Source organism: Drosophila subpulchrella, chromosome X (genome assembly GCF_014743375.2).
Source record: "Drosophila subpulchrella strain 33 F10 #4 breed RU33 chromosome X, RU_Dsub_v1.1 Primary Assembly, whole genome shotgun sequence".
In the NCBI taxonomy this organism is placed as follows: Eukaryota; Metazoa; Arthropoda; class Insecta; order Diptera; family Drosophilidae; genus Drosophila; species Drosophila subpulchrella.
Genome location: NC_050613.1, coordinates 6,934,494 through 6,959,034, shown reverse-complemented (window position 1 = coordinate 6,959,034; position 24,541 = coordinate 6,934,494). Strand labels below are relative to the sequence as shown.

Below are 24,541 nucleotides of genomic sequence, written 5' to 3'. Positions count from 1 at the left end.
CCTCTCAATGTTTAGTACCCCAGATGTCATGTAGTTCGGTTTCCACCTCGGCCTTGGATTTGTTATCGTTTGTTCTGGCCTCCGGGGAAGTCCGGGATCGAACACTGAATTGGACATCATTAGCAGGGGGCGGCGGCTAGTGGGAGGTGGGCGTGGCTGGGGCAGTAGGTTAAGGAGTTAAGGAGGTCGCCTTGTGAAAGTTACCCCTGGAGGCAGGTGAAATGACCAAAGGAATCGGCAAATCGTCGGGGGCTGTGACGATGAAGATGAAGTTGACTCTCCGCTGAAGGACTGTAATTGAGATGGGTGCAAAATACGGCAGAGAAGAGGTCCTTTGGCCCATCGGTCGCTTGGTCCTTTTGGTCCTTGAGTTCTTTCAGTCGAGTGGACCCAAACAACAAGATGTCATATCATCGGAATGGCAGTCTCATTACGGGACTTTGTTCCCCGCTTTTTGTTCGTTTCCCTTTTTGTGTCTTCTGAGCCGGCATTAATCAAAGGTCTTAGGGTTAATGTTTCGCCAGCGGACGCATGGTGTGGATATAATATAAACACGATTGCGGTCATGATAATAGCGCTGGGAATAGGATATGATTCAGCAGTAGTGGGGGCAAAAACAAATGTTACTTTGTATTTCCATTTCTATATATATCTTGAACGCAGCTTAAATGATGCTTGACTTTGGGCTAAGCTGCTGGAATTCTTTTTAAAAGGATTAACAATTTAAACACAATTTAATATATATATTAAAAATATGTTGATAAGCTGTTTACCCTTTTTTCATTTGCTTTTTCAAATTATGGCCTTGATTTTTAACTAAGTTTTAATTGGCAAAATAGAGAAACACTTAATTTATTTAACAATTAATATATAAAATCATATTCAGTGTCATAAGGCCTTTGTTCAAATATCTAGCAAGTGTCATAAGGTTGTAAAGTCTTTGAGTTATTTTTTTTATAAACAAGTTTCAATTAAGAAAAGTTTCTGAGAGGCAAAAGATTTTCCTTAAACAGGATTTATATTTTCCAAGATTACTATCCCTTTTCCTGTGCTATTTCCCTGACCTTGGCTGTGCATTTATATGTTATATGGTATTTACTTACCATACACACTACACTAAGCGGCTGTTAATGACGCAATTTCCGCAAACGTAACCATTGAGGGTCAGTTGCGTTGGCCAACTTCTTGGTGTTGTTGGCCACAGCTAATTAGCTTAGCGCATTTAAATCGCCTGAGCATCGCTCATTTCTAAGGCATCTCTCCTATATCCCGCTTATATATGTCTCTATATATATGTGCACCCCGGGAGAAATGGCCGTCGATAAATAAAATGGGGGTTAGCAATTGGAGAGGAGTTCCTCCAGCAAGCCACAACATTCGAAAACAACAACCCGTGGGCAACCCTTTTTTCTGCAGACAATTCCAAGCCATTACACTGAGAAATGTGACACAATTTGAATAACATTTAAAATATAAAATTGAGCATCAATTTGGTTTACTTTTCTGGGGGTAAGGGGTTAAATGGGCTGTATATTTGGGTGGTTTTTGGACGCACAGCACCCAAAACTCCCAGTTGTGTAGGATTTTCCTTAGGCTTTTCTGGCCATATCTTCTCGTTTCTGTTTGTTTTACTTTTCCTCCATCTTGAGTTCCTTTTTTTGTATTCTTTTTACTTTGTCTAAATTGCGTAAATTATTGGCATATGTTGTCTTCGCAGTCCTGTCGAGGCAATGAAACATTTTTAACCCTTTTCCTCGTAGACGTCGTCGGAATTGACAGGGGCGTAGGAGGAGGGAGGCGGAAGGGGGGCTGCTTTGGGACGGGAAAATGTCGATGTCGGCCTGGCATTTTATTCCATTTTACTGGCCCTTTTTTCCCCCACAGCGCCTCTGTCTTCTGGCGTCCTCCTTTCGCTGGGATTCTCCCTATTTTTCCGGGCCCCCTTTACAGCGCCTCTGTCTGGCTGCCAGTTGGCTGTCATTTATCCCCACTTCGGGTTCAGTTTGGGCTACCACCAATTTTCTCCGCCTCCTTTTTTCTGGCTGCCCCCCTTTTTTTTATCATTTATGGCCCTCGTTCTTTGGCTTTTTATGTGCGCTATTTCGCGAAGTAGAACAATAGCCACCCGCCAGTCGGGCTCATTCATCCCACTGCCAAAGACCCGGGATCCCAGGATCCCAGGATCCTGAGTCCTGAATCCTACTCGGCTCCTACTTCATCTTCGTGTCCTTTTGTTACAACAAAGCAGGCGGGGTGAGCCACTGTCCTTCACCACTATCCCAGCGCTACTTTATTGTCTTGCCAAAAGAAATAGACTTTTAATATACTTGGCCATTCAGAGCACAGAACACCGAGCTCCCAGGGAAAACGCCTTTTCCTCCTCAACAGAACAGAGCACACACAAAAAAAAAAAAGACAAGTGTCTGGGAGTGTGGAAATATTAGGCGATTTTGCCAGTTCATTGACTTGCCACAACAATAGTTTGAAGTTTGTCTGCCAAAATATGAGAGTCCGCATAAAAAGGAACCGATTCGCTGGTTCGGAGGGAAAAACAAAAAACAGAAGCTAAAAAGTTTTTCACTTTAATAGTTCGACCAATTTGAGATTGGCTGAAAGGCCGGGATAATGGCAGCTAAGGGAGTGCAAATAAAATCGCACTCCGATTTATTTGCACTTTTTGAGGGGCACATTTTGTGACTTTATCAATTTAAAATTTTGTCATTGGGGGAAATACTGTAATGTCAGGATAAACATGTCATTTTTTATAACCAATGTTTTGATTAAATCTTGCTATCTTGTCAGTCAAAAACAAATGTTAAAAACTATATCTATTGAACCAATGTTTTTGTTTAATAAATTAATTTGAAAATCTCATTTTTTAGTATTTTATCTACGTAAGCCATGGCAAAAGTGTCAGTGCTTAAGTTACATTTTTTTGGGCTGCATCATAGACAACACAATAACTGAAAACAAAATTCCAAATTTTCAGGACAGGGCAGACGGGGATTTCCCTATATAAAAACTCCTGAGACCCTCAAGCTCTAGTCTCAACTCAAAAATGGCCGAAAAGAAACCCGAGGAGAATAAGAAAAGTTTAAAGAACACTGCCAGTAGTTCTTTGAACCCACCAAATCGCCTGGAAGCCCAAAATCGCCAGCGGGAACAGAATAATGCCCTATTTGCCCAACTTTTTGCCAGTCTAGAGGGTGAACATCAGAAACTGAGGGAGTTGGAACAGCGCCGATCGAAGCTCATTGAGGAAATGAAGAATCTGAGGGCTCTTCTGTTTGCCGAGAATAAAAGACTTCGGCAGACAGTGGCCCCCATTCCTGGCAATGCAATTCCAGTGCCCATTGGTAGTTCAATAGCCAAAAATCCTCCCGATACATCAGCTGGTCCCACCACCTCTCTTAAATCTGCTCGTTTGGAGCGCAGAGGTTCCACTAAATCGGTGACAATTGCCGAACCACCAGAAAGAAGTTTAACCATTACCGAAAGACCCAGGGCAAGTAGTTCCCAGAGTTTGCAGAAAAAGGGAATTCGGGGAAATCTTAAATCTGCATTAAACAAAACCAAACGGAGGAAGCCCTTAGGTAAATTAAAGATATAGAAATCAACTTTAAAAGTGCACTATACAATTAATTCATAGATAATATATCCAATACCCGAGAGGATTTATTAGACGAGCTCGGTGAATCCGCGCTATCCATTTCTGTGGGCTCCAATTTGCAAACTCTGGTGCAAGAAAGATCAAACTTAGAGGATCGAGAAGATATAGACGAAGTGGCGGTCCCCCTTCCGGAAATTTTTACCCTTATGGATTCCCAATTTGCAGACACAAGTCCAATCATTTTACCAAGTATTCCAGACGCCAACGATTCAAAAGTTTCCGAAGATATTTTAAACCCCGATCAAGATGCAAGTTTTTATCTGCCAAGTGCTAGGTCTTTATTCGGGGACTTAATAGGAACTGATTCCGCCCCCTTAATAATGGATTTGCCAGGGGTATCACTGGAATTACCTCCATTTGGCATTGCCGAATGTTCAGCGAATGCGGGGGAAATCGTTGAAAATAAACCCGAAAAGGAATCGGATTTAGGTCCTCCCAACTTTTAAAACCTGCTAAACTTGGAATTACAACTTTTACTTGATCTGGTCACATTACTTCAGTAAATACATAGATAAAAGACCAAAGTTCCGCAGTTTTATTTGCATAAAAAAGTTGTTATACATTTAACATTTAATTATTTGGCACATTTTTACTTTTTAAAGAAACAAACAATTTATTAAATATATTTAAATTATTAGATCTCTTACAAAAATGTGTTAAAAACGTTTCAAAATTTTAGAGAAAACAATGTTTTTTCGATTGGAATGTCATCTATTATTTTGAGTTACCAAGTGTTTGGAATATTTTTCCGCTGAAATCTTAAGTTGACAAGTCTTATGAAAGGGCTTAAAGAACCCAACAACAAATAATAATCTCCCTGTTGAAATCTATCAGAAATGTGGCATAATATTTACTGTCAAGCAATAAGGGTCCTCCTATATTATGGGTGGCTTAAAGAAAATCTGCACATGTTCATGGCATTTTCGGCTGCCTGCTCAGTTTCTCCGAATATCTTGTGCCTTTTTTATTCAATTTGCTGACCCTTGGTACCCGGCCTCAAAGTGAAGTCCTGGGGGTCGTCGAGGACACTCTCGACATCCATTTCAAAACAAATTAGTTGCCAACTGTCCGAAACAAATGTTGTCTAACGAGCAAAATCGAGTTGGCTCCCATTGCCATAAGAATACCCATCGAGTGGGTATATGGTATGGTATGGTATGGTATGGTATGGTGTATATGTATATGCTATTCGTATGACATGTCCTCCACTTCGGAGTTTTGTGCGACTTGTTTGTCCAACGAAATGATATGAAGCTCGGCATTTCAATCATAATGTTCATCACGTTTTTTTTTTGTTTGGGGGGGGGGGGGGGGGAGGGGGGCTCGGAGCTAAAGAAGATGAGTTGTGGGGCTTATTGATTGGTCTGGGTCAAGAGGTTATGTTTTGTGTGGGATTTTTGTTAGTGAAATGCACTTGAAGTGCAAAACTAAACTTGCAAGTCAAGTCGAAAGCTGAAAATAGAAAATGGAAAACTGAAAACTGAAAACTGAACTAAGCCAAACCGAAAACTAAACAAGTTTCTGGCTACCGAAAAACCACCTGACCCACACGAGCACACAAATTACCTATGTGTGGTGGATGGTGGATGGTGGGTGGTGCTATGGTGGGTGGTTCGAGAGTGGGCGGTTCACCGGTGGGTAGTCATACTTTTTTCGTTACTGTTGTTGTTTGTTTTCAAGTAGGTCATTAGAGAGGCCTTCGCCCTTCGCCCGGCCACTTGAATTATTAAATTCCCCCGGCTTTTCCAAGTTCTGCAGTGGCGCTTTTCCTGCCCTCGCTCCTCAAATATGCATGTACATATTTATACATACCCCAACCGAACACACATATAAAGTCCCATTCGCATTCGTATTCCTGGGCTGCCAGAATGTTTCCATAACTTACCTAAAAGTGGCGAAAAAAAAAGAGAGAGAAATGGGAAAATAGTTATTGTAATTTTTCGGTTTTGAATTCATGCAGCTTAAATGCGAGGGAACTTTGACATTCAAGGGGAATTAAATCAGCATGGAGAAAAGAGCAAAATATTCTAGGGTCTCAATATATATGTATTATAATAAATTTAGCATATTTACAATCTTTCTGTTGCAGTTTCAGAATATTCTAACAACATTCAAGTGGCTTAAAATAAGGAACAAGGTATTTTTTGTCCAAAGATAGTGTTATTTTCCCACTCTCTACTTTGGAATTTAACTATTTGGGTTTTCCCCTCTATCGCCCCGCGTTCAGTAGTGCAAGTCCCATAAAAAGTAATTGGAATTTTCATTTAATATAAAAGCTGAACGAGCACAGGCAGCGGAACACAATCTAACCCACTTCGCAGTTTGCAATCGCAGAGCAACCGAAAACTATGCATATAAACGGGGCCACTGATGCCATAGCCCCCCTCTCGAGATTCCCATCCATTTTTGAGCTGGAAAAAGGATACAATGTAGCCAGTGGAGCATCCTCATGGATGTGTGTATCCCCCGCACAGGCTCGGCTCGTTGCTCATAAAACTCACTCAAGTAAAAGTACGAATGGTTTTCGATATGAAATGCATGAAACTGACAGGCAAACATATGGCGCCGCAATGCCGAAACCCGCCCACAGCCACGCCCACGCGACCAAACGCCCACTACACGGGGCGAAAAATATACTACAATTTCTTTTTTGTTAGATTTGGTTTTGCTAGTAACCTATATAAGCTAAAAACATTTTTTCGAATTTTACTTTCCTTAATTTTGTAATGGCAAAAGATACTGTTCATGATTCTATTTTAGGTCTTCAGAAAAATTGTTTTTGATTGTTAAAAAATAAAATCATTAAGTTATTTCGAATTTTTAAACGTGTTAAAATATGTAGAAATCAGTAAATAAAGCACTGATATGATAGGACATTAAGTCTAGCTGTTTTAAAAATATTTATTTCTTAGATTAAGTATTTAAAATTGCACTCTATTTCTATTAGCATATAAGTAATCTTTTGGTCAATTAGAAGTGATAATTATAGTTATAGTTATATCAAGAACGTATACAAAAAAAGTTTACGATTGTTAGATATTCAATCTTTGAAATATTCAAACGAACTCTTTTAAATTTTAATTTTTCTAGTCGTAAAAAGATGTAAGTCTTTTAAATATGTAATCCTTTTAAAATAGATGCTGTAGAACTACACCATTTTAGTATGATCTTTAAGATTAAATACCGAAAGTAAATCCTAAAAGAAATCCCCATGGTCTGACCAATGGGTTCCAGTTTTTTTTGCTGTGCATCCAGCCTCTTGTATCAGTTGGCTGACTGTTGGTTACCACTTGGCCGCTGTTGCTCCTCATCCTCATCCTCATCCACATGCCCATCCGCATCCACATCCTCATCCTCTTGAGTTCGTCCTCGTAAGCTCTTCCATCTGTCTGCCCTCGTTTCCCCCACACCCCTCACACCACCGGTCATTGTTGTGATATATATATATAAATATATACACATATATATATATATAATGATTGTATCCCAGTGAGAACTCCGCACCTCTCGCCTGTCTATTTATTCAGATATGAAAATGCATATTGTACACTCGACTCACGCCGCTTTATATGGGACATTTCTTTATCATCTGCTCCTCTCCTCCATCTATATACACATATTTTCCTTTTTTTCAATATGCAACTCTGTGGCATATGAGTGGGAGGATGGACAAAAAATGGGGAAAGAGTTAAGGATGGGTAAAGAATATAGGAGCTACTCATCGAGGCGTGCGTTTATTGAAATTGTGTTCCAGTTTCTTGCGTTTGAATTGGAGATGATTGCGCCGAAGAATGGAATTTTTTGAAAAAAGGAATACAAGGCAACACCTTTAGGTGACACGGCAATAAAGGAACTGTGTTTTTTTCTAGGCAAATCTGAATGGGTGAAAATATTTTCTGGGTCACGGATATATTTCATTTCATTCCTTACTTAAAGTTATCAACAGACAAATGGTAACTAAACATCTTAATCGTTCTGACAGAAAAATTAACTAGTTTTAAGGTTTTCTAAGAGATTTTAAATGCTTCTTTAAAACAACATTTGCGTAACTTGTTTAATTGGAAACTATAACAATTTTGGTTTGGCAAAAATATCTAACTCTTTATTTTCACCATTACCATCACTTTTCCTAATTTAATTTACTTCTTGTTATGGCTATAAATATTTGTAATACAAACCATTCAATTATGATACAAAACACTTACAAAGCACATGATACAAATGCAAGTTATATTTTCTTATCGAAATTGCCATTTAATTATGCTTCAAAGCATTTAAATGCCAGAGACGTTTGCTTTTCTCCTGGACTGATTTATTTTCAAATTATTATATGCATTTCAACGAAACAGACCCCAGGACTCGAATGTTAATTAAGTCTTAAATCTGTGGCAATATTTTGGCAATGAGTTTATAGCAACGCCAGTCAGACAGCTCTCGAAACAGTTGACCCCAGTTGACCCGTGCATAATCGTCAATTGCCTTTGTCACTGGCATTTTGATGGCGCTGTAAATTCGCGATGACACTCGACTTAATTACAATTATTTGCACAGGTGTGCAGGTGAATGCACTTGGGCAAATAAAATGTAACAAGTCATTATGTTTCACAGAAATATAAATCATATATTTTTTATAACTTTATAAGGCATATGTATGAAATATGTAAAGTTCAGAAAACTATTTGAATATGCAAGGTCTTAAAGATATGAAATAATTCGGACGGAAATATTATAAAATCTTTTCTTAGTTGGCATCTACAAACTGTTTTCTAATTTCGATTTTTAATTTTAGACATAATGACATTTTCTTTCGAACTAGACTATACATATATAACTTTAACTGGCCCAAAAGACGAATTGTAAATAACCAAAATATATACTTAAATATTAAAAACAATATATATATTGATATATATATCATTTATTTATTGTCAGAATATTCAAGTTTGAGAAGAAAAAGAATTTTTCATTTAAAATTACAAGCTGAGATGATGTCCTTTAAAAATGTTTAACTACACTGATATTTTCTGAATTCATGGGAGTTCTTTTCAGTGCATTTAATGTATTATTTACCTGCTGGAATGGTTCGGCTCGTGGGCAAAGGGCTCAGCGTAGATATTTCGCACGGGGGGCACTCGGCGGGGCAGGGGCGGTGGTACCGGATTGTAGCCATCCATGATGGTATCACAATCGGAGTACTTCATCGATTTCATAGTCATTTTGTGTCTGGTGTTCACTGTACCGAGAGTGCGAGAGTGCACTTCACTTCACGATTTATGGCGATTATTTATTATTTAATTATGGTTGGTTTTTTTTGTGGCGTTTTCGTTGCGTGGCGCTCGCTCTTGTCGCGTTATTAATTATTACAACTATTATTATTATTATTATTGTTAATGGCAAGTGCAGGATTTAACCCTCAGCGGCGATCGCGAGTCGTCTGCACCCCGTTCGATGCATGGGCAGGGGCAGGGGGGGCCCACAGGGGCCTCGGTGGCATTGCCACCCACGGATGGAAATATATTTGCCTCGATCCGATGAAAGTGCCTTCGTCGAAATCCCTATCTTTCGGATTTCCACTCGCTCTGGTTCACCGTTGTCCTTTTCCTTTAAACGGATTTTAGATCTTTTTCATGGCTGCTGATTGATTATTTCGAATCTAAATGGAAGTGGAAAATATACAGGTAAATAGTTAAGTTGGGTTGTCTTGGGGACAACAACCTTGTGACCTTTCGTTACGCTTTACAATGTTCCGTGGGGTTTCTCTCGTACAAATTATTTATTTTATGGCCTATAGGCCATAATGATTACTAATTATAATAATATAGGACATCTTCATTGTTTATATTTATATAATTTAACTGTGATTACTTAAAGTGAATACATTTATCCTATTTACCGCATTAATAAGATTAGAATTCAAGCATTTCTCCTAATTTCCCCGTTCGCCTGCGGCTGTGGAAACACTCCTACCGCTTAGCAAATGTTAATTGTTTTCCCCCCACTAGCATCGATTGCATCTGCCTAATCTGCATTCATCTCCCCCGCATCCGTACACCGTACTACAATATATCTATCGATTTCCCGAAATGCTAACCAAAAATCATTCTTGGCTCCGGTTCAGCATTTTCAAATAACCTAAAACTGGTTTTCCACCAGCTAAATGGTGGACCACCAGGGCAAGAGCTCGAAACCGAGAGGAGAACCCGGGGAAGAGCTGCTGGGCAAACAATCAGAATAAGTGTGGATTCCATTTTGGTATCTGGCAGTTTGTAGGTTGTAGTCCCATGTCCGACCGACTGCCAATGCCCAGCATATTTGTTACACTTGCCGCCCCCTCTCTATCCAATTGGAAACTGGTACTGGTGTATCGCTCTAATCACAAAATCCCACCCATGATGTGCCCAGACAAAATATTCAAAGTCATCGTGTAATATTGGAAAAACACTTGCGACGGGGCGGGGTATTGGGGATTTTGGATATCGGATGGGGGGGGGGGGGGGGGGGGATTGGGGATTGTGGACTGTGGAGCGGGCGCCAATGCCAAACAATTTCAAATGTAATCCGTTATTGTGGCCGGGCGATCGAAACGTATCTGTATCTGTGTATCTGTGGGATACAATGGACCAGCTCGGCAGCACGGGCTAGGGATAATGCGGCATATCTTTTGGATTTTCATCTCAAATTAAATTTATGATATGGCACAAAAATTGAATAACACCCAGCCGGGCACGAAGTGAATCAAAATCAATCAAAAGAGAGATGCCCAGGGAAAGGGCAAGCTGGAGAAAGAAGTCTTAGTACCAAAGTACATGAACAGCCAGCAAACACCTCAGATGAACCGCAAAGATGCAAATGCATCGATGTAGATGCAAAATACGAAAAAGAGACAGTGGCGTTCCAAGGATTTTATTTAAGGAAAATATAGAACCCGATTTCATGATTGATCGATAATATCAATTTTTCGAATATATAATATAAACAATCATTAGTCCATTTATGAACAAACTTAATGTTGGTAATATTCTTCCAAATATTTGCTGAACCTTGTTTATGCAGAAAAAGTACGAAATCCTTTATATATGTATATACGTTCTTGCTTGAAAAAGGAATTTTATACGTTCTCAAAGTATTCCATGCGAAATATTTAATGATTGAAATTATTTTTGCGAATAATTTACATTGAAAAATAAATGTTAAACCCCTTAAAGGAATCCCCTGCCTACGCCACTGGACACAGACACAGACGCGGATGCCAGTACAGTTGCAACAACAGCGTCTCGACCGCATAATGGTCAATTCCTTGCTGCATTTGCATAGCCATAGATACAAATGTATCTCCCGCTACCCTGGCAAGCTTGCCATTAATCAAACATCGAACCACTGACTGATTTTAGGGCGCATTAATTAACACGACGCAATGAACTAGCACATTCCGCGCCAGCGAATCGACCGCTTCGATAGTTACAGATACATTCACTCGTATCTTTTCTCGCAGCGGCAGCTAATGAAATACTTTCAATGATAAACGAAAATAATTTCACGTTCATTAAGGGAAACGCAGAAAAAAACAATATAATAGAACTCAAACAATGAACTCACAAATCCAATGCTGTTGCTTAAATATTTCAACAACACGCATCCGACGAATCGAAAAAATGCTTGTAATCGCATAATTACTGCCAGAGAAGCGAAAACAAAAAACGCCTGAATGAAATACGAACAAATTTTGACAAGTGTTAAGAGAAGGGTGAACCACAACCAAAAAAAAACAAAATAATTTTTGGAAATTTTTTTTTGGAATTTCTGCAATCGAATTGTTATGATTCCCCAAAATGATTCTGGGAATATTAAGTGCATTTCCAAAATGTTTTTGGGCTATCGCTGATAAATTGTGAACATAAATTCGTTGATTGTGAAAGGATTTTAAGTCCATTGGGGGTAATATTTCTTTTGCGGTAAAAATATGTTTTAATTGGTTCTTTAATGACTGAAATTATTGGCATTGCTTTTACTGTTAGATAAATAGATTTTTATCATTTTAAAAATATATTTTCTTTCTAGAAATTCGATTTAAAACTCATAAAAGTTTACAATTATGTATTAATTGGGAGCTTTACTTTGCCATTTTATATTTAACATCTTCTAAGCTTCCTTTTTTTGCTATCTTCTGAAATGTATCTTGCAGATACTGGGAAATTTCATTGATGTTTTCGTGAAAATACCTAGCATTCCTATGATTGATCCTCGTGGCCTGCTCTCTGGCTCCATGCATGGGTTCTCGGAAATTCCCGGCCAAAAATATCTGCTGGCCCAAAACGCATCGCGCTGATATGAAATCTACTTGCTGGCCGAGGCCGAAAAGCAGCTCAAGATTTACTGGCCAAAGGCACGAAGACCGCTCCCCGTTTTCCCAGCTGCCCAGAAATATTCCAGCTGAGTTTGTCTGGCAGCGCATTAATCTCCGGCCTGGCTACCAAGTTCGCTGCACTCCACGCGGCCTACGCGAAAAATGCAGCGCGAAAAAGAGGCAGCAGCGAAAAGGGGGCGGTGAAAAAAGGAAGGGATTTACACTGGGAAAAAAGAAGAAAAAATGATCGAACTGACAGCAAATGGGAGATGTCTATTGTCAGAATAAGATAATATTTGTTTAACATTTTTAAGGTTATGCCAAGTTCTTTAACTCCTTTGAAAATAAAATAAAAATAATTTAATTATTTTTTAACGATAAAATATCACGCGTTTTTCATAACTTAAATGATGACCAAAGAGTTTGAGAAGATTTCCAAGGGAAGACATATTTCTACCATATATCTGAACCATTCATAAAAAGAAATTTCAATTTAAATAATTTATATTTCAAAAAATATAAACAATGTAATTAAAAAAAAAATTAAATAAAAAACATAGGATGAAATCTACGTTTGAGAACATTCACACATAATGTTATAACTAAAAAATCCTTCTTTAAAGCAAATTAAATGGCTCAAAGATGCTTTTTAAGCCCTAGATTATTTATTTTTCTTTTAAATTTGAGCCATTTTTCTTGGCTTTTTTCCCCACTTGCAGTGCATTTAGAGAGGAGCGACTGCTCCTTAAAAATTTTTTGTTTTGTAGTGCAAATCATGTCGACGCCCCTCCGCCTGCGCAACCGAACCGTTCCTGCCCCCTCGCCCACCCAAAATGCTACCAAACGAGTTCGCAGCAAGTTGCTCTGTCGAACAGAAAAAAAATAAAATAAAAACAACGACAAGTTTCCAGGTTTTCGTTAGGATGCAGCTTATAAGAAGAAAAAAAAAAAAGGAAGAAAAAATATACAAGAAACTAAGAGGAAACCAAAAGCAGAGCTGGAACTGGGACTTAAACTGAGACTGAGACTGAGCCCGAGTCTTCGACTTGGACTTCTACTGCGACCGAAACGGACCATTGAGCATTGGGGATTGGGGATTGGGGATTGAGGATTGGGCAGAACTGGTTTTCGTCAGAAAAAAATTAAAGAAAACCAGATGAGGGCCTTGGCTTTCCCCCCTTTCTACGCCGCCTGACAGCCATCAAAATGTCAGCGACTAAATGTAATTAAAATTGATTTTATTTCCCTACGAACACTACGAACATAAAACAATTAAATGGCGTCTAAGCCAATCTGCTGGCCCCCCCTCCCCCCTCCCCCAAATTGTGTCAACAATTTTTGATTATTTATAAATAGCCGGGAGTGAGAAAAGTATGCCGGCTCTCGAACATTTGCCACAAATGTCAAAAGTAATCATGATGGCCAACACGGCATTTCATTTGACATCGCCCCCCATTCCACACCATTCAAAAAAATTGGTAGACATAACCAAAGGGTTGCCCAACAACATTTTTATGGTCGACGGGGCGAACACATATTTCTCTCCGAAAAATGTTTCCAGTTTTTATGAGTGGGAAGTGCGTGCCACAAGAACAAGGGGATCTTGTGGGGGAAAACGCGGGCGGAGTGCCGGGAAAATCAAGGGGGAGAAACGAAAACGCACAGTCCATATAAAATATGCTTTTCCAATTAGCGTTTATTTGGTTTTTCATTTTCTGTTTTATGTTTGCCCAGATAAACAACCAAACACAGTCTCGAATAATTAAGGCACACTGGGATCATTAGGAGAATCCCCATTTGAATTGATATACTTTTTTTAATAATAATTTTTCATATATCTGATATTTTATACAATTTAATATTTATTAATGAACGAGGGGATATATTTTGATATTTAATCATTTTATAAAAAAAATATATTAAATATTCATTGTTACCCTAACTACAATTTACATTCAAAAATAAACTGGTTTATTAGATTTAATCGAATTCAGGTTAAACAAAATTATTTTCCTATAGTGCATTTGGTTTTAAAAGTAAGTTCAGGAGAATGGGTTTTTTTAAATCCCTCATAAGTTTTTTTCACTTTATAAATATCTAATTTTTTTCACTGTCTTTGGAAAGGGTGAATGGGGGAAAATAGGGGGTCTGGGTGCCACTTGGGGGATTCGATTTGGGGCCAAAGCTAATTGGCCAAAAGCCATTGGTGGCGAGTGTCACACAAGATCATGATGCATCAAACAGCTGGCATTTCTCCAGCTAAAGATTTTCCCCAGCGCCGAAGATCCGACGAGTTCAAGTATCTTTTTCCAAGAAGATCACTCAAAATAATCATGGGACTTGCAGCGAAAGCTCTTGTCACGATCGTTTCGTTTATGGAATTGGGAGCAATCTGTTTGATTGTTTTTATTTGGGGTTATTTGGGGGGGAGGGGGAGAACTAGGAAAAGAAAATGGAAAGATCACGAGATTCATATTCCATAGAGCCATAACTGGATTATGAACTTATGGGCTGTGATGAATGTCGGAAAGTCCAGAGTCACTGGCCATTGAGGCCGATTATAGTGGCTATAAATGTTGATCCGCCTAGATAATTCCATTGGCAAATGAATAGCAGACCCAGGATGCCATATCCCATATCCCAGATTTCAGATTGCAGATTCCAGATGCAGCACGCCATCAGAGATCGGCAATCCTCAATGGCAATGACGCACATGATCGCCCAGAAAGTTGGTATCCCCCCTTTGGCAGTCTCACATAAATTAACGCCCCTGTCATAAGTATACACATAAGTAAATATATATACCATCCATTGTGCATTTCAAGGTCTGGGGATGGTATGGGGATATGGTGGGATGTATGGGCTTGTATACAGGCGATCGAGAAACCGCACGCACGCGTCTCAGGGTGTAATGATTCCCCCTTTTTCGTTTTTGTTTAAATATTTTGCGTGCCTCGAGATTTATGTTGGTGTTGCAACAACATTTGCAGTGGGGAAGCCGCATTTATTTGTCTTGAAAGTTTTATTGCTTTTAAATTTATGGCCCGGGTCGTTCTGCTCTTCTTTTCCTTTTCTTTTTTTTTTGATGATCATGTCACAGGGCGAGTGTTCACACCTACATAATTACAGAAGATACGAAAATACAGAGACACATCTGCCGACTGACTTTGATTTTAAGGGTTTCCAAAAGATACTCATAGTTTTATGACCCGCATATAATTTTAGGATCTCAAGATAAAAGTAAGGGTACTGTATAGTATATTACTTTTACTTACGAGTTAATCAAATTACATAAAATTACAAAACATAAATTTACACACATCTTATAATTGAGTGCCTTTGGTTTTACGGGTTCTGGTTTTTGGGTTTGCGGTCTGGATTATGAGCTCATAGCTTCATGGAGATTTTCTGTTAATTTTCCGGAGGAAAATGGGGAAAACTTTTGCTTAGCTTTTGCAGACACACACACTGGCAGCACTCGTCAAATGTCATGGTTTCCTTTTGGCCATGTCAGAAGCCAGGTTTTCAGTTTGATAAGTTATCATGGGCAAAACAGAGGCATCCCGGGGCGTTGGCCTCCATTTCAATGAGATTAAAATCTTTGAAGACATTTTATAAACATGAAAAATGTGCGTCAACTAAACTAAAAATAACAAAAGCCCCGAAACGTTAACAACGGCAAAAGACAAAGAAAGCCAAAACTTTTTGGGCAAAATGTGGGGGAAGATGATGAGAAAGGTTACTGCCCGGCTTTCTTCAGAAAATGTTAATATTTATTGAAAGCATAAAATAGAAACGCGACACAAACAAAGTTTTTTTGAGCCGCGTCTCCTTAACCTTCCCTTGAACTTCTTTTATTCTCCTTTTTTGTGCCACTGCTCCTGGTTTTTATTAGAGAAAAAAAAGTAAAGTGCACACACATAAGCCTGCATAGACATCATAAAAAAGTTAAGCTCAAGATACAAAGACTCAGATACTCGTACACACATGCACACACAACAAAAGAGCAATTTGTTATTTAATGAAACTGAAAATGAAATAAACTCGCAGGCAAAAGCAAGTAGACGAAAAAAAAGCTGAGTATATCTGTAAGATGAAAGCATTAACGCACAGAATGCTAATATCTTATGCACACACGCAGATACATTTACAGACTCTGCTGCAGATACAGATACGAATGTAAAGATACAGATATATGGGGCGCTTCTGGGGAATTACAACGGCCTATGAACTGAAACCGAAACTCAACTCAACTCAAAGTGTATCCCAACTCAACTCGAGCTGAAGCTGAAATATAAATGGAATAAAGGAACAGAACTGAATCTGTCGTGTCTTTGATTATTATCTTAGTACACAGACAAAAGCGTGCTTATACATTTATTATTATTAAGTAATTTATAAAAAATTGTATTTACTTTTGATGAAGAAAAACATTAAAAATATCTGAAAACAAAACCATATTGTGTATTATAGTCTTACATTTTTAATCACCTTTATAGTTGGAGCATTTCATAAATAAAAAAATTTATTTATTCATATAACGTTATGTCAACCTCTAATTTAACCTCAATAAATTTCCCATTATACATCTCTATTTATATACATTTTTATTTCAGTTAATTCATTTGTTTCAGTGCAGCTCAGCCCGCGATATGCTCTCATAAAGCCCAAAACACACACATGGTCACCCATTTGTATCTGTATCTGCATCTCGCACATTAACAGAGGAGCAGAAAAAAGAAAATAAAGTTAAGTTAACAAAGCAAAGCCCCGAAACTCAAGAGGAGGTGGGACGGGGAAATTCCAGGGGGAGCGGGTGGGGAGTTTTCCACACGGGAAAGGGGGCGCTAGGAAAATATATATGGGGGATAAGTGAAAAATGTTGTATGGTAATTTCTGTCGTTTGCCTTTATGGAAAAAAAAACTCAAAACAGAGAGGGCAGAATATCCAAACTCCACAAAGTTTAATATATTTAAAATAATCAAATATTTATGCATAAATGCAAATTGCTATTTGCCAACCTTATTGACAATACACTGTTGCATTTATTAATACCACGCAAATATACATTTATGGATTATTAAAATCCTACATTTTAAATAACACTAGCGCCCATTTGACTTTATTTACAAATTATACAAATAAAACTACAGACGAAACGATAATAACACACCATTTTATTAAACCCTACCTAACACATATTAATGGCTCAAATTTTTAATCACATTTGGCCTTCGTTACAAACATTGCAATCAACGTTTAATGTATTTAAACAGCTTAATGGGTGAACATGTAAAATTCCCATTCCCACAGTTGGTACCTCTTCGATAAAGAAGTAATCCCCGGCCATTTGCCAACACTTGGGCAGTCGATTGTGTAACTCATCACATCTATCAATGATTCCCATCGATTTCGAGCTAATTTCCACTTCCTCTTCGGCTGACACTTTCCCCTCCCGCCACATTTCCCGCTAAAGCAACCCGTCAAAAGGGCTGAGACTGACTGACAGCTTGTTAGGAAAATACCAAAAAAAAAAACCCTGGGATGCATCTGCCGATCCGATCCGATCCACGACGATCTGCCCACACGAAAGACACCCAAAACGCAAGAAACCAAGCCCCGGAGTGATGATGATCATCTGAACCCTTTTTTGTTGTCTGCTGTTCTCCCACCCCTTCCCCCCAATTTCAAACCTCCACCCACACGGGCAGACTACACTGGGAAAAACTAAGAAATATTCTTGACTAAATAGGTATTTATTTATATCTCTCAAGTTATATCTCTCAAGCTTAAAACCACTTTTTTATGATCTTAAAATTCAAATATATTTAATAAGACATATTACTAACTATATCTAAATATATCTTGTTAAATATATGATGGGAATATGATAAAATTTATAAAAACATTTTAAATTTAGAAAATATTTAAAGTAATGAAGACAGTTTAACAATGTTATATATATATTATGTTATAAACCATTTAATAATATATAAATATAAACTATTAATAAGTAATAAAAAAAATGTCTTGGTTGATTACTGTTTAACTAAATTAGCACACATTCCCATAATTTTTCCCTGTGCAGAGACACAAATCAGTAAAAGACTGTAACATTTATTTGTCGCTTCGGCAAGCACAGAAATTGGATGGATTCGATGTCTGGGACTGGGGGTTAATCTAAGGAAAGTTCCGCATCAGTTAACCGGCAACATTGTTGAATTTTAACAAGCTATTTTCGAAAAAGGCCCCACACATGGATCGTTAACGGTGCAACAACAGCTATAAAGGGGGGATATATCTTTGGGATCCCCAAGATTGCATACGATCCTATCTTCAATCCAATCCCCAGCAACTTGAATACCTTGTAACTGGCTTAAAGATCTTGATCGGCTTATCGCCGTCGATCGTTGTGCATTCGAAATGAGATGCGATCCACGGGTCTTAAGAGTATCTGTATCTTTGTATCTGTGGATCTTTATATCTGCATATCCATCCGCGGCCACCGCCTGCGAAACGTTTTACACCCAATAAAGGCGTCAAGAGCGCCATAATAATTATCACAGACACAGGCCAACATTCCCATTCTCATTTTCCTTTTCGCCGGGCGACTATTAAAAGCCAACAAAAACAAAGTCGACGGGGGCAAAATGCAAGGAAAAGCGAGAAAAACCCCAAGATGCAGCCCATAAAATGAGCATGGTAAATAAAACAAAAGTTGCCAACGAAAAAAAAATAAATACCTATACACGATAAAGTGACTAAGTGAAATATGAAAAGGGGTGAAAGCTGTGAAGATACTTTGGCTGAAATTTTCTTGGAGTTAATTATACAGATGCAACATTGTTTCAAAATCGGCAATGTTCTAAAAATTGCAATTAACAAATACCTAAAAAATGAATTTTTGTGTAGCTGTTTAATGTATATATTTTGAAAATTTTATTCCTAAAAATGAATCCTTAAATGCAGCATTTGAATTATTTTAACATCATATATAACAACATATATACAAATCGAAAAATCGTTTGTTAAGTTTCCTCATAGATCTTTGCTAAAATTCTACAATAAATATATTTTTACAAATATAGCTTTAATTTGTCTGTTTAAAGATTTGTACAATTTAACTTAATAACAATAGGTATTATAAAACAATGTTCTATTAGCTAATGTAAAAGCTATACACTCTTAACTGAATGGTCAATTTAATCGTCAGTACTGTTCAGTATTTTTAAATGACTTTCCGCCCCAAAAATCATTTACACCTCGTGGCAAGAGAAAAAGGCAGAAAAAACGTTTCTGACAAATGAAAAAGTATCTGACAAATGAGCGGATTGGGGGTGGGGCGAGGGGGCGACAGGTGGGGCGAGAAAGGGCAACAACTGGGGTGTTGATTGGCATGTTCGGATGCGGACTGCAATTAGGCGGCCAATGCACTTTTCCCCCATTCCATTTTCATTTCCATATGAAAAACACTTTCTTCGTGTATTTGGCAAGTTGATTTCCATTTTCATTAGCTGCCTTTTCGCCCATTCCTTTTGCCATTTTGCAATGAATGAACATTTTTGCGAGAGGGAAAAATGCAGCCCAGTTGGCCCGAGGAACTCACAACTTCTTGACAACCGGGAGACAAACGTGCAACAATAATTGGCACTCGGCCAGATATTCCAAGTCCATTGATGAAAAGCAGCCACATCAGCCACCGATATACAGCCACAGCTACAGATACAGATATGCAGATATACAGATGCATATATGCCAGATGAAGATACAGCAGATCTTAACCCAGCGCTTTCGATTTAATTTTAGCCACTTGAATTTCCTGCCCTGCCGCCTTTACTTTTTTACGACCCCGGGGAGCCCCAACTCGACAGCGAAAAATGTTTACAAAATAGAAATAAGAGCATAAAATATTTTGTCGACTTCCGCTCGTAATCACCAATTAGTAATGCCACACTGACAAATATGCCAAACCGAAAAACTTGGACAAACAGCCGCTGGATGATTGGATAAAATGCGGCTGGGGGATGGGATGATATATTATTTGTAATAAATTGCCGCCGCTGCCCAAAAGACGCTGGAATCCTGCAAATGGCCCCAAAACTTGGGTCACACTTTCATCATTAGTCAGCCGACTACGGCCACTAAATTCAAATGAAATGCTATGAAATGAAATGCCCAGCATCTGCAAGATACACATACAGATATACAAAGTTAGACCTACAGAGACAGATACAGATACAGACACTTTGCGCATTGTCAAATCTACCAAATCGAAGTGTATCCAATGGAACGCCAATTCCCCGGGGAGCAATTCACGCTTGGCCGTAAAAATGTATCTGTATTTGTAGCTGTATCTGCGCTGCTCTGAATCTTTTGCAGCGAAATGAAACCAGAAGAAATTAAATGAAAATAGCAAAATGGCCGAAAAGCGTTCGATGGGCCAAAGGCGTTTATGCGTAGGCTCCAAAAAAAAAATATTACGAGACATGAACTGGGATAATAAAAATATAATTTAGTAAGATCAAGAGCAAAATAAACAAATTGGCCATTAAAAATGTTACTTTACGGCATAAAGTACTGAAAGAACATTTTGCAGATGTGTAGAATTATCAAATTCTTTAGATAATCTTTACATAAATCCTTCGATTGATTTTTAAATTTCTAAGAAAATGCCTTCTTTACCCCAAATTCGCGCGCATAAACATTGGGAAAATTCGGTGAAAACTTTTAACATTTGGTTTTCCTTTGCATTTTCGCTCCATTTGGCTGCCTCTTTCGGGTTTCGCACTTCAATTGCTCCGCCCAGTCATCTTACACATTCGTATATTTTCACCCAAGCTGACCAATCAATCGATGTGTTTACCCTCCTCGTATTTTCCTTAGGTTTTCCCTTGATTTTTCGCGCGGCTTCTTCGCCTGTATATTCTACAAAAGAAAGATCAAAGTGGGAGAAAAGCAAAAATGTAAAAAAAAAGCCTGGGAAATGAGCTCAAGTGTTTGGTCTCCTCTTTGATTTTTCGAGTGGGTGTGTGTGTGTTCCCTCGTGGAAAACGTGAAAAGTCCCCCTAGCAAAACCATTTTCCATACGATTTTAATACGTCGCGTTCTAGTTTCACTTTCACAGATTAATTGACAATTGTCTAATCGCATTGATTGATGTCTTCAGCGGAAACTTTTCCTCCAGCGGTTTTCCAAAAAGTTAACGCAAAAAACTTGTAAAGTCGTGTGTTCTGCGGTTTGTTTGTTGTGGGTTTTTCGGTTCGGTTTTTCGGGTTCTAAGTGCTGACTGCACCGCGATATAAATTAATGAAAAGCGCTTAAGCGTCTGGCTGGGGATATATTCTTACATATGTACATTGTACATATATATGTTGGCTAAAGGAAAGTTGCCGTAAGGTTGGATGTGCGGTTGGAATAATCTTTGCACAACCACAGAGCGAGATACAGACGGAAAACAGGGGCAATTCGGTTTTCGGCAACAAGAAACACTCAATGGAAATTAAAGCTATTTCCTGTAGCAATTTGAAGAGGCTAAATTAAAATACAAACGACAGCGGAGCGACTACACACTGTATCTGCATGCCGCCATTCGGCAAATCCGACAAACTGGCAATCCGGCAGATATAGATACAACTACTCCGCACACCCCAAGAACGCTACGATACGACCGCCATTCATAGATATTTAATTAGCAGAGTGCCAGGCGTTAGAAAGAGACGGGCGGCGATTGAGCGAGCGAGACAGGCGGCTTGTAAATTGGCAATAATCTCAAACCGAATCTATGCACTCGCAGAAAAGTCGAACTATGTTTCCAAACAGGGAACTTCGGGAATATATATTAGCCATCTAATTTTATTTCTTCATAATTGGGTTTGAATAAGGATCATATAATACAGTGGTCGGCATATGTATTTTGACAAAATAAAAGTTAAGTATACTCATAACTTGAATTTACTTCTTGTAAACTATAGGCATCAATGGAAAGGTAATTTCAATGCCGTTTGAATGATACAATACATTTCTTTACCCATTCAGTACTTATCGAAAAGGACAAATTTGTGTAAATCAACTTTTAAATTTTTTTTTCAAACTTTTTTCCTCGACTTGAAAACTTAAACTTTTTGATGCAAAAAGTTTCTTCAAACAAAAACAATAGTAACTGCAAAAAGAATTTTTCAAAAATCATTTTTCTTATATTTTTTATGAATTTTTGAAAATGCTTAAAAACAGGCATTTGAGCCATATTTTTCTCTTTTTCATACAAATTTTTTCCGACATTGTCACCTTCAAAAAATCATAAAAAATATAAGGAAAATGATTTTTGAAAAATTCTTTTTGCAGTTACTATTATTTTTGTTTGAAGAAACTTTTTGCATCAAAAAGTTTAAGTTTTCAAGTCGAGGAAAAAAGTTTGAAAAAAAAATTTAAAAGTTGATTTACACAAATTTGTCCTTTTCGATAAGTACTGAATGGGTAAAGAAATGTATTGTATCATTCAAACGGCATTGAAATTACCTTTCCATTGATGCCTATAGTTTACAAGAAGTAAATTCAAGTTATGAGTATACTTAACTTTTATTTTGTCAAAATACATATGCCGACCAGTGTAGTTTCCAATGTCGTCTTATATCGATACAATGTCGGAAATATATTAAAAGATCTTCTATAAAAATAATATAATAATAATATAATATAATTATAATAGTATAATATAATATAATTATAATATAATTATAATATATTTATAATAATATTATCATCTATAATATTTATGTACCAACTAATTTTCTTTTTTAACACTGTTCCTAATTAAAGGAATCATAAAAACCGTTGCAAATTTTAAAATTATTTTTATATTTCTTTGGGTATAAGAAGAACGCATATATTTTTAAAATAATTTAACTATATTATATTAATATTGATAATTAATACAAAAATAATCAAAACAAGTAGTTATTATAGAAATATGAAGTTATATTATCTATTATATTATTATATTATTATAATTTAACTATATTATATTAATATTGATAATTAATACAAAAATAATCAAAACAAGTAGTTATTATAGAAATATGAAGTTATATTATCTATTATATTATATTATTATAGAAACATGGAACAATTTAACTATTTTATAGATATTTTATGCAGTTTAAAAAAGATTATTATATTATATTTATAAAATATTTATAAAAATATATATATATATTAACATCAAAGGACGCCCAAAATATGAACATTCTAAATCTCCCTATATTAAAGTTTGCCATATCCAGGATTGGCATTTTCCATCAAAAATGATATTTTGTAACATGTGTTTTTCGCAGTGCATTTGGTGCACAGAACGGCAACCGAGCAGTGTCGTCCGCAAAACCGAAAAACGTCAAGAGACGGCAGCGACAACAAAGTAAATGAAGATGAGCACTTCCTGCAACAAAAGCGACAACAACTGAGGAGCGGAGGAAAAGCAAGGGGAAATTGAGGGAAATGCGGCGGCCGGGGCACACACGAAACATTTTTAATCGAGTGCAACGCCATGAATGAGCAGAAGTTGGATCACAAGAGCAGCTGAGGAGCTGAAGAGCCGAAGAGCCGAAGAACTCGCCCATTTGTTTGTGCATCCAATACACAATCCACCGTATATACAGATACACAGAGCGAGATACAGATACTCGCGGTTTTTGTATCTTTTATACGAATGAGTTAAATGCTATGCTCGAGTTGAGTGAGTGATGCATCCCAGGGCGCATCCGTAAGATAAACAGGCGCAGCACGCAACGTTTAACTTTTCATTTGCAGCCCTTGCCGCTTTTGCAAGTATCTGTATCTTGTGTGTCGTACGTTGAATGTTGAATGTTAAATGCTGAATGTTGTATGCATTTTGTATCTTGTATGCGCTGTATATCTTGTATCTTGTGGGTGCCGCGGCAAAGGTCACGGGCACGCTCCGCTGCAGTGCCGAATGCCCCGTGCCCGAAAAACATGCTCAAATTGAACAAATCATTAAAAATATTTAACGAAGGAATGCCGCTGAGCGGCGCACAAGATAAATATGGGTGAAATAATAAACAAACTGAATAATCTCCGCAATTACGGCATTTTACAAATATTTGTGCATGTATTTGGGGCCAAGAATGTGGCAAGATTTACAAGGTTTTTGTGGGATTTTCATTAGGAGGGAGCTAAACAAAAATAGTGTATGCAGTTATAATTACTTTTAAATGACTAGCAGAGAGATTGCTCTAGAGAAATATCAAAAATACACAAAAATATATGAGTTAACCAAATTTTTAGGAAATGAAATTGGTAGACATAACAATTTTTTTGCGAAATGAAGTTACAACTTCAACCTTTTTTTTTGAAGCCTATGGAAAGTCAGTTGCCCAATAAAGCAGCAAATATTTGCACACCCAATAACTGAGAGCTACGAAAATAAAAGTCAAACTTCAGTCGACGGGCAAAGAGAAACTTTTGTGTCTTCTTGTTTCAGCCCAACTTAAATTCGGAATAAGCCAAGTTAAGA

The 24,541-nt window shown here is 37.6% G+C and overlaps 2 protein-coding genes across 7 annotated transcripts in view; one reads left to right on the top strand and one right to left on the bottom strand.

Moving 5' to 3' along the window:
- LOC119556403 (teneurin-a) overlaps nucleotides 1-24,541 on the bottom strand; it is a 256,048-nt gene that overhangs the window by 117,905 nt on the left and 113,602 nt on the right. For 4 of the 6 annotated variants that reach the window (XM_037868583.1, XM_037868586.1, XM_037868584.1 and 1 more), the window contains one exon: nucleotides 8,741-9,323. The exons of the other annotated variants lie outside the window; for them this stretch is intronic. In XM_037868583.1, coding sequence (XP_037724511.1) covers nucleotides 8,741-8,886 — 146 coding nt within the window. In that variant the 5' untranslated portion in view covers nucleotides 8,887-9,323. The remainder of the gene's footprint in view (nucleotides 1-8,740; nucleotides 9,324-24,541) is intronic. 6 annotated transcript variants of the gene reach the window in all.
- LOC119556404 lies at nucleotides 2,919-4,182 on the top strand. Its single transcript, XM_037868587.1, has 2 exons — nucleotides 2,919-3,593; nucleotides 3,650-4,182. The coding sequence occupies exons 1-2, from the start codon at nucleotides 3,059-3,061 to the stop codon at nucleotides 4,114-4,116; spliced, it is 1,002 nt and encodes a 333-aa protein (XP_037724515.1). The 5' UTR covers nucleotides 2,919-3,058; the 3' UTR covers nucleotides 4,117-4,182.